This window comes from Apis dorsata, unplaced genomic scaffold, assembly GCF_000469605.1.
Source record: "Apis dorsata unplaced genomic scaffold, Apis dorsata 1.3 scaffold_32, whole genome shotgun sequence".
Taxonomy (NCBI): Eukaryota; Metazoa; Arthropoda; class Insecta; order Hymenoptera; family Apidae; genus Apis; species Apis dorsata.
This window is the reverse complement of record NW_006263334.1, coordinates 891,266-903,528: the sequence shown is the minus strand read 5'-3', so window position 1 is coordinate 903,528 and position 12,263 is coordinate 891,266. Positions and strand designations below refer to the sequence as shown.

The window sequence follows — 12,263 nt, the reverse complement described above, 5'->3', positions numbered from 1 at the left end:
AAGAAAAATATATTTCATAAATATTTATTTATATATTAAATATTTTACAAAATTGAAAAAAGAAAATATCATTTTAATATAAATTTCACATAGAAATAATATAAAAGTACATGAAATGAATGAAAACATATTCAGACAAATAAAAAATAGATTAAAATTAGAATGTTATTTAATGAATGATGAATGGTTGAGAGATTGTATAGAATTTTATATGAATCAACATAAAAATGTAAATATTAATTTTAATTTTAGAAATATAAAATTCAAATTATTTTTTTTTATTTTATTACAATCAAATTTTATTTTCAGTCAAGTATGGAAGAAATATTACAATTTGTAAGAGGACAATGGCAACTTAGTGATTTACGTGAAATTAATAATGACAATGGAAGTTTACCTCCTAAGCTTTCAGAAAAAAAATTTATTATATTATCTGGAAATTATATCCTTCAGGTATAAATATTATATTCAAAATGATTATTTAAACATTTTTTTTATTGTTATTATTATTATTCAGGTAGAACAAATGTATAATATCACAAAAGCAAAATATAAACAATTAAAAGAAATTAGAAATGTTAATTTCTCAGAAGTAGATCCAGCTGAAGAAGAAATGATGAAAAAGATGACAAAAACTCATAAAAAAAGAATGATGCAATTAAAATTAACAGATGGATTACAAAATATAATTGGAATTGAATATAATCCAATACCTCAATTAAATGTATGTTAATGAAAATTATATAAATTATGAAATATTTTAAAAAAATAATTAAATATATAATTATATATAATTAATTATACTAAAATTAAATACTGATATTGATATATTCTTTCTATCAAGGATATGTTATTACCAGGATATAAACTTATGATAATAGGTCCTATAATATGTCGTAGAGGTGTATTGTTATTAGAAGAAGGAAAGCTTAAAGGAATTGGTGGTGAAGTTGATAATTTATTGATACCTAATGCTTTGGAAAATATTTTAGCTAGAGCTCTGTGAGTTTAATTTAAATTGCTATGAATTGAATTTTAGAAGAAGTAATAAAAAAACCAAAACAAAAGTAAATTGTCAAATTACTTGAAACAAAATTATAATAATAATAATTTAATATATATATTTATCATTTGCAGAAATCTACCAGAAAATCCTGATCCTTATAATGATAATGAAATAAAATCAAATAATATTCAAAAAGAAGAATCACAAATAGATGATAATTTTTTTGAAGAAGATTTTCAAATAAATTTTGAAAATATCTCAAAAAATACAAATTCACATAATAAAAATGAAGAAATAGTGATAGAATCACATAGTAAAAATGAAACTAAGATATATGATAAAAGTCCAATTAAAACAAAAATTGAAAATATTAATACAGAAATTAAAAATGTTCAAAATCATGAAAATGAAAAAATCATAGATGATGATGATTGTTTTTTAGAAATGGTTATTTTCATATTTTATTTTATGAAGATATTTAATTAAGTTTTAATTAATATATAGATTATATTTTGAGATTTAATTAATTTTTAAAAATATTTTATTGCAGATTGATGAAAAACAATTTATAGAAACACAAGTAGAACAAAATATCATAACACCCTTTAAAGCTTTGCCAAATGAAGAAGATGATGATCTTATTATAATAAATGAAGAAGAAAAAAATAAAGACGTAAAGTATGATATTTGCAGAAATACCATAAAAAATGATTCTTCACATTTATATCCTACATCCTTAATTACTAAAAAAAATGTTTCTGATTCAAGAGTTCAAGAAAAACAACAGTGTTTGTTAATTAATAAAGAGATAAGTGTAAGTTATTGAATTAATTTAAATTTATTTATTTATTTTGCTAAAAAATAAAAATTAGTATCTTTTTAAAAATTTTATTCAAAATATATTTAATTATATAATTTCTTAGGCGTCAACATCTTCTTCTGAAACAATAACATTGAAAAAAAGTAAAATGGATAGACATATTACAGAATTTATAAAAGTGGTAACTGTTCCAAAAGAAGAGAAAATTTGTGAATTCATTCATGATGTAAATAATGAAATAATAACAAATAATATCTTTAAAATCATTCGAGGTCATGTTGAAGTTCTTGGAAAATTATCAAAAAAAGACTCATTATGGATTTTGGAAGCTACAATAGCAGATGGAACTGGAACAATAGAAGTTTCTTTCTCAAATAAGGTTCACAGTTATAATTTATTTAAAATAAATTTTTAATTTATGAATAAATTCATAATAAATAAATTTCATTCTATGATTTCAGCTTTTAGAAAATTTATTAGGTTTTAGTGTAAAAGAATTTTCATTGAAGAAAAAATTGAAAAAAAATCCAGAAATTGAACATGAACTTAGAATGGTATTTTAAATCCGTATTTTTATACAAAATTTTATAATTTTCTAAAAATTTTTAAATATTTATAATTTTTAACCCTTTGCACTCCAGACTTATTTTGCTCAATCGAACCAGCAACTCCAGACTCAGACTCGCGTATTAGATTACCATAAGATAAGATTACATCTCATAAGATTATACGTAAAGAGCTTAGAATCTATTTATGAAGCGATATTCCAAAAAAATCAAACATAAATAAATATTATCGTTATTTAAGTTGCCGCAACAATCTCAATAATGTCGGAGAGTCACCGCTAGTTACCGAGAGTTACGGCATTAACTCAAGTGGTGACCGAGAGTCACCGTTGGAGAGCAAAGAGTTAATAATTTAATTTCATATCAAAATAAGTAATTCAAAAATAAGTAATAAAAAAAAATATAAATGTTTCAGAGTTTTCGTAATGCAGAACAAAAAATAAAAACATTGGATGCACTTTTGAAACTAGAGTTAAATATAAATAAAAAGCCAATAGTAATTGAAATTATGGATTTAACTCAAGAACAAAAAAAAATAATAGACAAAAGATTATCCAATTTTTTACTTAAAAATTACAAATAGATAAACTGTAATATTCAGTAGATTATTTCATTAATTTTTATTAAATATTTTGATATAATAAAAAATATAAGTAATTTATAATGTATTTAATTATATTTAAACAAAATATAATATAAATTATAATTTAAAACCTGAATGAATAGCTACTATTCCACATGTCAAATTTTCGTATGTTACATTTCTGAATCCTGCTTCTTCTATCATTTCCTAAAATGATTTAATATTTAAATATTAAATATTTTTTTAATAATATACACATAAATATTTCTATATTTATATTTTATTATTTACTTTAAAATCTTCTTGTTTCGGGAATTTTCTAATACTCTCAACAAGATATTGATAGGGTTGCCATTCTCCTGCTATGAGTGTGCCCAAGACTGGTATAATTTGAAATGAATATTGATCATAAACCCTACAAATTTTATTTTGTAATAAATATGTATTCTAATCATCCATATATATATATACATATATACATGGTTTTTTATGTAATTTTTATTTTATATTAAATAATTACCATTTTAAAAAATTATTATCTACATGACTAAACTCCAAACACATGAAACGACCACCTGGAATAAGTACTCTGTATGCTTCAGAAAGTACCTACAAGCAATATTATTTTTCTTTTTTAAAAAAGTTAATTTTTGTAAGAATTTTATTTTATTAATTTTCTTATAATAAGACCATAAATATTAAATATAAGTACATTTATCTTTATTTAAAAATTAATTTAATATTATTAAAATATTATTATTATTAAAATCTAATATATGTTAATTTAATTTACCTTGTCAATATGTGTTACATTTCTAATTCCAAAAGCTATTGTATAAGCAGTATATGAATCATTTTTAAAAGGAAGATTTTCTGCATCGCTTTGTTGCCAATCAATATCAACATTATTTTGATTAATCCATCCTAATTTTTTTATTCTATCTTTACCAACTTTTAACATATTTTCATTTATATCACAAACTGTTACAGAACTTTTTAAATTTTGATGATTAAAAGTATTTTTTAAATAATTTAAATATCGAAATGTAATATCTCCTGTACCACCAGCTGAATCTAATAATTTACTGCCATGAGTTGGTCCAAGTCTTTGAATGAATATATCTTTCCAAATACGATGAATTCCAAAACTCATGGCATCATTCATTTGATCATAGGAATTTGCTACTTTTTCAAAGACTGTATATACTAAAAAATTAATTTATTAAAAATAATAAAAACCAAAGAACTCTGTCATAATTATTACTAAAAAGTTATTAATTATTAATATCAAATTATTAATTATTACACTAAAAATTAAAAAAAAAATAAAAAATAATATTTATTAATAATAATATTTCAATTGAAATGAAAATTATATTAAAGAATATTAAAAAAACAATTTATTATATTTTAATTCTTTATGCACTTTACATTACAAATTATTTACATTACATTTCAAACTCATATTTAGTGTAATGTTTTTTTTATTAAAGAAATATGTTATTTTAAAGCAAAAATTATATTTCCTTTTAGAAAATATTTTATTATTTATAGTACATACAAAGGAAAAACATAAAAATATAACTAGATAATTAAATAAATTGTAAAACACCTTCTTTCACTTTATCGCTTTCCTTAATGGTTTTGAATCCAAAATGAGTTACTTTCTCATTATTATTAGTTTCAGCAATATCTGAGTAATACTTCTTAAATAAAAATATCATTCTTTTATTTTCTATTAAATTTAAAAGAAACCTTTGTTTTTCAATCATTTCAAAATATATTAACAATAATAACAATAGCAATATCAGTCATAAAAAATTAAATTATTTGTGAAATTATCAGTGAATTTTTTTAAGGTTATTTTAAATTTATAATTATTATATAAATATAGTTCAAAAATTGATTGTTGTCAAGACGATCTTAACAAGAAAGATATTCTGCTTGCTAATTCATAGACATATAATTTATATGATGCTGTTTGTAAATGTGACAACGAAATACACATATTAGATTCAAGGAACAACCAATGAAATCTAGCTGTCAACTCCTGAATTCCCGCTCTATATAAGTAATATGTATAATGTAACGTATTGTTATAACAATATTAGAATTCATAAGATAAAAAATTGTTATATATATATATTATATATATTGTATTATATATTAGTTCATTTTAATTTTACAAATTATTTATGAAAAAAATAATATATGTTATATTATACGTTATATTATACGTTATATTATACAATGCTAAAACAATTTAATATTTATTTTAAAAATGAAATAATATTTAGGAATTAATTATAATAATCGCATTAAATGATTATTGTACATCTGTATAAATAAAATTTAAATAGAATAATAAAATTTAATAATTATAAATTAATAAAAAATATATATATTTTATGTATATATATTTTATTCATTTATTTAAAAAACTATTTTTTAACTATTTTTTTTTAAATTAAAATTCATTTATATTTTCTTTGAATAACATTAAACATATTAAATAAAATCTTTTTTTTCGATGTATAAATTAAATTTCCGCGCCATTTAAAGCTATGATCAAAGGTACTTTCATGTGAGTGATGAAAAGCCGGTCAACCGCCAGATTCTGATTATTTATAAAAAAGAAATTTTATGAAAAAATTGTTAATTTAAATTCTAACGAAACGAATTAGAAGACATATTTCATTCTTAAGGTTTGTATTACTTTTAGTTCTAATGTTGACATAGATACATACATCTTTTTTATACGCAGTATCATATAAAGAATTTTAGTTTTGGATATATAATTCAAGTGATACATGTAGTGTGCACATTTAATATTAAATAGAACAAACAGTAATATTTATTAGCCAAAAAAAAATGTTATGAAAATTTTTATTATATATACATTACATTATGTTGAAATAAATAAGTGATCAAATAATTTTTGTTAATAAAATATAAGATAGTTATGTGATATCTTTTAATGCAATACGGTAAAAATAAAAGATATTTGTTTATATTGACATTTATTAAAATAATATAGATAAAAAATAATGTAACTAGAACAAATATATAAGAATAGAAAGAATCGTAATCATATGATCTTCCGGTCGCATTATTTGTTAAGTCGAAGTTAAGGTGGCCCAGTTTTAGTTAACGGTTAGGATTGAATAAAAATACTTTCGTGATATTTAAAAAAAACTTGGTATTTCAGATTACAAATTCATCTATGTAGTCAAATAAAATTTAATATTCTATAAAAAAGATATATATTATATAACGCGATGAGCATACAACAAAGTACTGAGTTGGTTATTTTTGTGACCCATGTTGAAGCAGAGAATTCATTTCTTAAAATCTGGGGTCAAGTTGATAAAAATTCTGCAACATGTGTAGAGCGTATGATCTTACCCTTAGTTGAACAATTTGCTAGAAGTCAAGGTTGTGTTGGATCTCAATCAGCCAATTTACGCATCAATGCTCTATGTTGTGCTAGATTCCAAAATGAAGGATATTATCGAGCAAAAGTTATTAATATACGTGCTGATAGCATGGTAGTTCTGCAATTCATAGACTATGGTAATATTGAAGTGTTACCACCTCAAGAAATACATTTACTTGAAAGTATACCTGGTTCTGAATCTCTGCAATCTTTTCCACCTGTGGCATTTGATTTTACATTAATGCATGTATTACCTATAAATGGTATTTGGGAAAATAATATAATCGAGTCAATTAAAAAGACCCTATGGTATAATGAATATAAAATCTTGATTCATACTGTGGTCAATAATCATCGTTTTATTAAACTTTGGTATAATAATGAAGATTTCAGTGAATTATTAATCAATAAACATATGGCAATGAGAGCAACATTGCAAGAAATGTTTAGGTATTTATTTTATATTCATAGATATTTTATTCATTATATTATTCATTATAAAATTTGTTTAATTCCAATAATATATTTTTTTTATATTTATAATTTACAATCTTTACTTTCTTTTATTTTATATTATTTATAATTTTATATTTCATAATTTTATAAGTTCATTAGATACATAAATGCAAAAGGATTAATAAATTTCATAAATTATTAAATTATTTTATTGAAAATATTATTAAAAATTTTCATAATAATATATTAAATAAATAAACAAAAATTTTATCTAATAAATTTTTTTAATTAAATCCAAAATATATAAATATTTTATTTTTTATAAAAATTATAAAAATTATTTTTATTAATTTTTATATTTCTATAGGTCAAAATGTATACAACAATCTCAAGTACCAATTTATCAACCACCAAATAAACGTCTTATTAGTAATAATTGTACTACAATGCCATCAATGCAAAATATGGATCCATTACATGATGGAAATGAAATACATGGATTTCAAAGAAATGTTCCTTTGTGTTGTGCAGTTCAACAAAAACATATGATGCAAACTTCCATTCAAGAAGCTCTTGTATTTAAATCTCGCGTTTTGGATGTTCCATCAAAACATGATGTATATGTTTCATTTGTAGAAGATGGTCCACATAAGTTTTCTGTACAACTTCAAAGTACTTCTCAAATATTAAGTATGCTAATGAGAGAAATTAATAGTCATCCTATAGAACCATTACAAGAACCTCCTTTGCCTGGATCAGTATGTTTAGGTCGTTATACACAAGATAAAGTTTTATGTAGAGCTGTTGTAATGTCTGTTATGGAAAATAAGTGTAAACTTTATTATGTTGATTTTGGTCATACAGAAGTGTTACCATACACAGATATTTTCCAGTTACCACCTCATTTTATTAATCCAAGAGTACTTTCAATTCGATTTACATTAAGTGGTGTACATGAATTAAATGTTACTGATAAAATGAAAGAATATTTTAAACAAATAGTATCAGGAAAACTACTTGTATTGCATGTTCGACCACCAGAAGGACCACCTTTAGTACAATATGGTGATTTATATGATGATGGAAAAAATATAAAAGATATTTTAAGACAAGCATTTCCAACACCAGTTATAGTGACATCCATCAGTTCATCTTTTGCATATCAAAAACCAAAAAAGTTATCAAAAGGTGTTGTAGAAATTGTACTTGTTTCATTTGTGGAATCTTTTAGAAAATTTTTTGTACAAGTGGAGGATTATATTACATCTTTAGAATTAACAATGAATAATTTAGCAGATTTTTGTAAGACTGCACCTACTTTGAGCCTAACACAATTAAAAATTGGTCTTCCTTGTGCTGCTTTATATGATAATCAATGGTTAGTTAATTGTATATATAATTAAATTAATATATATTAATTTAAATTATTTTACGTTATTACTTTTATTATTATTAGGTATAGAGCACAAATTCTAGGTATAAATGGAGATAATATAAAAGTTTTATATATTGATTATGGTAATGAAGAAATTGTAAGTTTAACATCTCTGCGTTTAATTCGCGATGATTTAATAAAAAAATTGCCAGCTCAAGCTATAAAATGTACTTTAAATGGCTGGGAACTTTTACCATGTACCCAAGAAATTCATAATCAATTTGAGTTATTAATTTTAGAAAAACGTTTACGTTTAAGAGTTATAGATGTGAATTTAGATGGCATTATAGTAGATTTGTATGGAGTGGAACAAAATGATAATATTAAATCTCAAATGCTAGATATAATTAAAAATCAAGAAAAAATAATAAATGAACTAAATTATCAAGATGCAGAAAGTCAACATTCTACTAAAATGACCTCAAAAATTGATCAAAGGTATCTAATTATTTTGATTTAATTATAATAATTCAATTAGAATATAATATATATTCCAATATATATAAAAATTATTTAATTTTATAAAATATTTCAAGTAACTTAATAATTTGCTTATCACAGATCTTGTATAAAAATTACAAATGAAATTTTTGGTTTAATAAAATTTGGTTTGAAAATCTATTCAAATTTTTAATATTAAAATAGTTATTTTAAAATAAATGAATATAGTTTGGTAACTTTTAATAAGCTTAATAAATTATTTTTTTAAATCTAATTATTTATTTTCCAAAAAATATTATTTATAAAGTTTTTATATTCAATGTATTAAATTTTAAAAATCAATTTATTTTATTAAGTATTTTGTTATTTTCTATTATTATATAAAATTTTCAAAATACAAGAAATATTTGAAATATTTATTTATTAAAAAGTTTTGTTAACAATATTAAATAATTATATTAATTATTGTATTTATATTATATATGTTATATTGATTTAATTTTATGTAAAAAAATTAATAGTAATTGATATTTTTTTTAAATTTGTATGAAAAATATTAATTTATTTACTTTAATTTTTATTATTAATTTTTTTTTTAATTTATGTTATAGTGAGGATACAAATAAATGGCATAAAAGGAATCAATCAGATTCATGGCATCAAGAAAAGAATAAGTTTAAAACTTGGAAAGATGAATCAAATGAAGAAAAAATACAAGAAAATAAAAATGAAAAAAGTAGTTTTCATCGTAATGATGTACGAAATGAAAGATTCAATAGAGATGACTTTTCTAATAACAGGAATACAAAAGATAAATGGAACAATAGACATGAACATAATGATTCATTTAAAAATGGAAAGAATACTAGAGGTGGTAGAAATAAAACTTCAGGATATACACCTAAAAATTCTTCTGATAAAAGTTGGAGTGATAAAGATTCTGATACATCATCCAGAGGTAGTAGTAGACGTGGAAGAAGTAGTAATACTCGTGGTAGTTATTCTAGACGTGAAAATATTTCTGGAAAACTGCAAAATAATAAATTTAATGATAGAAATAATGATGGAAGTTTTAAAAGTAAAACGAATAGTAAGTTTTTTAATAAAATATTTAAAATTGAATAAAAATTGAATTTAATTAATAAAAAATATATTATTTATATTTATATCTTTATTTTTTATATATTTTAAAGATATGTTAATTATTAATAGGTGATTCTTATCATGGAAATAGAGATCGATTTAAAGAAAGAAAAGGACAAGGATATAGATTAACACAAAACAAAGTAAAATATATTAATATATTTCATATATTTTATTCATGTTTCATACACATATTTAAAAGCATTAATATTGATATACCTTAAGAAAGTTTAATTTTTAATGTCAAATTAAATAATAAATTATTTTTTATTTTAGTTAAATGATAGTTTTGCATCTGATGAAGAAGGACGAAAATATAGTCCTATGCGAAATAAAAATGAATTTTATATTCCATGTCCCAGAATAATTATTGGAGCTACAAGAATTTGTGAAGTAGTTTTTATAAATAATCTTTCTGATTTTTTTGTACAATTACATTCTGATTATGTCGCCTTAGATTCTGTAATGGATAATATTGCATCAATATATGAAATTGGAGGGGAGTTAATGAAAGAATCCGATATATTAAATGGAACATATTGTATTGCTCAATACTCAGAAGATTTGAAATGGTATAGAGCTGTGATCAAATCCACTATAAAAAACAATGCAATTGTACAATTCATAGATTATGGTAATACAGAAACAGTTAAATTTGATAAAATTAAATCTATTCAAAAAGAGTTTTTAAAACTTCCAATACAAGCTGTACATTGTAAATTATTTGGTGTAAAGGATAATCTTGACAAAGACAAAATAAAAAATTTTGAAGACGCAGTTATAGGTAAAACATTAAAAGCAGAATTTATAAATGAAGAAAATGGCATATACAATATCTTATTGGAAGAAAATATTGATAATTGTTCAACAAATACTTTTATAAACCAAGAATTTTGTGAAAATATAGATTTGCCATCAAAAACAAAAGAAGACAAAATATCCAATAAAATATTTATTTCTAATATAAGACAATTTAATGAACCTGATTATGTATCTTTGGATGCTGTATGGAATACAGTTTTATATACACCTCAAACTAAAAAAGATGTGATTATTACATGGTTTACGAATCCCAATAATTTTTATTGTCAAATACTTGATAAAGAAAATCAATTTAGAATTATGATGAATCAAATTCAGAAAATATATGTTGGGAGAGAACCAGTTTCGCATACATTACAGGTTATAACTTGATAAATAAATAAATAATTAAATAAATAAATTTGTATGCATCAAATATGTTGTAAATAGATTTTTATAATTATTTTTAGGTTGGATCTCCTATAATAGCAAGATTCTCTGATGATGGAGCTCTTTACCGTGCAGAAATCATTGAATTAAACAAATTAAATGGTCATTTGATTCAATATATAGATTTTGGAAACAATGCTGTAGTTAATCCTCGGAAAATTTATCCAGTAGAAAAAAACTTAATGTATCTTCCTAAACAAGCTGTTCAGTGTTCCTTATTAAATATTGCTCCATTAGATGGTATTAGTTGGTCTAAAATTAATACAAAAGCAATTGATAATTGTTTTAATGCTGATAAATATAAGTGTATTTTTCATGATATAAAAAATAATAAATATTCAATATCATTAATTAATGAGGAAACTGATGTAGGTAATATGTTAGTTGAACAAAATCTTGCATCTTTTAATTCAAAAACTAAATCACATATTACTGCTGAAGGTAAGATAATTTTATTATATATAATTTTTATTATATATATCTATATTATTAAAAAATATTTATTTATTATTTTTTTATTTATTTATTCATATTTTTTATTTACTATATATTTATGTATATATCGTAATTTTTCTTTTAGATAAAAATTCTTTAAAATCAACAATTTCATGTGATATAGAAAGAATGGATATAAATCTTTTAAATGGTCAAACACTTAAAGTAAATGTTTCAAGTGTTGAAAATGCATCAAAATTCTATATTCAAATTCCTTCAGCTACTGAATGTGAAAAAATAATTAACACTTATATGGCTGACAAAAATCCTAAGGTATGTTTTGCACACACCTTACTACCCTATATTACTATATTTAATAATAATTATTTAATAGAGATGTAATTATATTATTCATAATTATATTTGCAATATAATATAATATAAAGATATTTAATTTAATATTTAATGCATGAAAGTTATTTAAACATAAAAATTGTTTAAAAAATTGAATTTATGTAATGTTAAAATCCTTAAATATTCATTTTATAAACAATATTTTCAAACAAAGTATATTTTATATTAAATAGAAATAAATTTCTTGATTAGAAATTTAAAAAATTTATAAATATAAAAAATTATATATTATAACATGATCATATTATTAAAAATAAATATTATATAAATTTTAAAA

At 21.3% G+C, this 12,263-nt stretch overlaps 3 protein-coding genes across 8 annotated transcripts in view; 2 read left to right on the top strand and 1 right to left on the bottom strand.

Annotated features, from left to right (window-relative positions):
- LOC102675626 (recQ-mediated genome instability protein 1) overlaps nt 1-2,412 on the top strand; it is an 8,214-nt gene extending 5,802 nt beyond the window's left edge. For 2 of the 4 annotated variants that reach the window (XM_031511794.1, XM_031511802.1), the window contains 7 exons: nt 310-453; nt 518-724; nt 845-1,002; nt 1,138-1,453; nt 1,557-1,820; nt 1,930-2,205; nt 2,288-2,412. In XM_031511794.1, the coding sequence (XP_031367654.1) occupies nt 310-453; nt 518-724; nt 845-1,002; nt 1,138-1,453; nt 1,557-1,820; nt 1,930-2,205; nt 2,288-2,389 (1,467 nt within the window). In that variant the 3' untranslated portion in view covers nt 2,390-2,412. The remainder of the gene's footprint in view (nt 1-309; nt 454-517; nt 725-844; nt 1,003-1,137; nt 1,454-1,556; nt 1,821-1,929; nt 2,206-2,287) is intronic. The other 2 variants (XM_031511797.1, XM_031511807.1) reach the window with 1 other exon arrangement.
- Nucleotides 2,413-2,991: 579 nt separating this feature from the next.
- Nucleotides 2,992-5,012, bottom strand: LOC102675849 (2-methoxy-6-polyprenyl-1,4-benzoquinol methylase, mitochondrial). Its single transcript, XM_006608259.2, has 5 exons — nt 4,588-5,012; nt 3,769-4,181; nt 3,496-3,584; nt 3,267-3,390; nt 2,992-3,182 (listed from the first exon to the last, which is right to left on the bottom strand). Exons 1-5 carry the CDS (start codon nt 4,745-4,747, stop codon nt 3,093-3,095), a joined length of 876 nt encoding a protein of 291 aa, XP_006608322.1. The 5' UTR covers nt 4,748-5,012; the 3' UTR covers nt 2,992-3,092.
- Nucleotides 5,013-5,531: 519 nt separating this feature from the next.
- LOC102679439 (tudor domain-containing protein 15) overlaps nt 5,532-12,263 on the top strand; it is a 13,245-nt gene continuing 6,513 nt past the window's right edge. For 2 of the 3 annotated variants that reach the window (XM_031511788.1, XM_031511777.1), the window contains exons 1-9: nt 5,532-5,680; nt 6,184-6,861; nt 7,235-8,245; nt 8,324-8,740; nt 9,355-9,833; nt 9,956-10,029; nt 10,163-11,068; nt 11,158-11,578; nt 11,718-11,905. In XM_031511788.1, the coding sequence (XP_031367648.1) occupies nt 6,254-6,861; nt 7,235-8,245; nt 8,324-8,740; nt 9,355-9,833; nt 9,956-10,029; nt 10,163-11,068; nt 11,158-11,578; nt 11,718-11,905 (4,104 nt within the window). In that variant the 5' untranslated portion in view covers nt 5,532-5,680; nt 6,184-6,253. Of the gene's footprint in view, nt 5,681-5,744; nt 5,895-6,183; nt 6,862-7,234; nt 8,246-8,323; nt 8,741-9,354; nt 9,834-9,955; nt 10,030-10,162; nt 11,069-11,157; nt 11,579-11,717; nt 11,906-12,263 lie in introns of those variants that run through there. The other variant, XM_031511781.1, reaches the window with a different exon arrangement.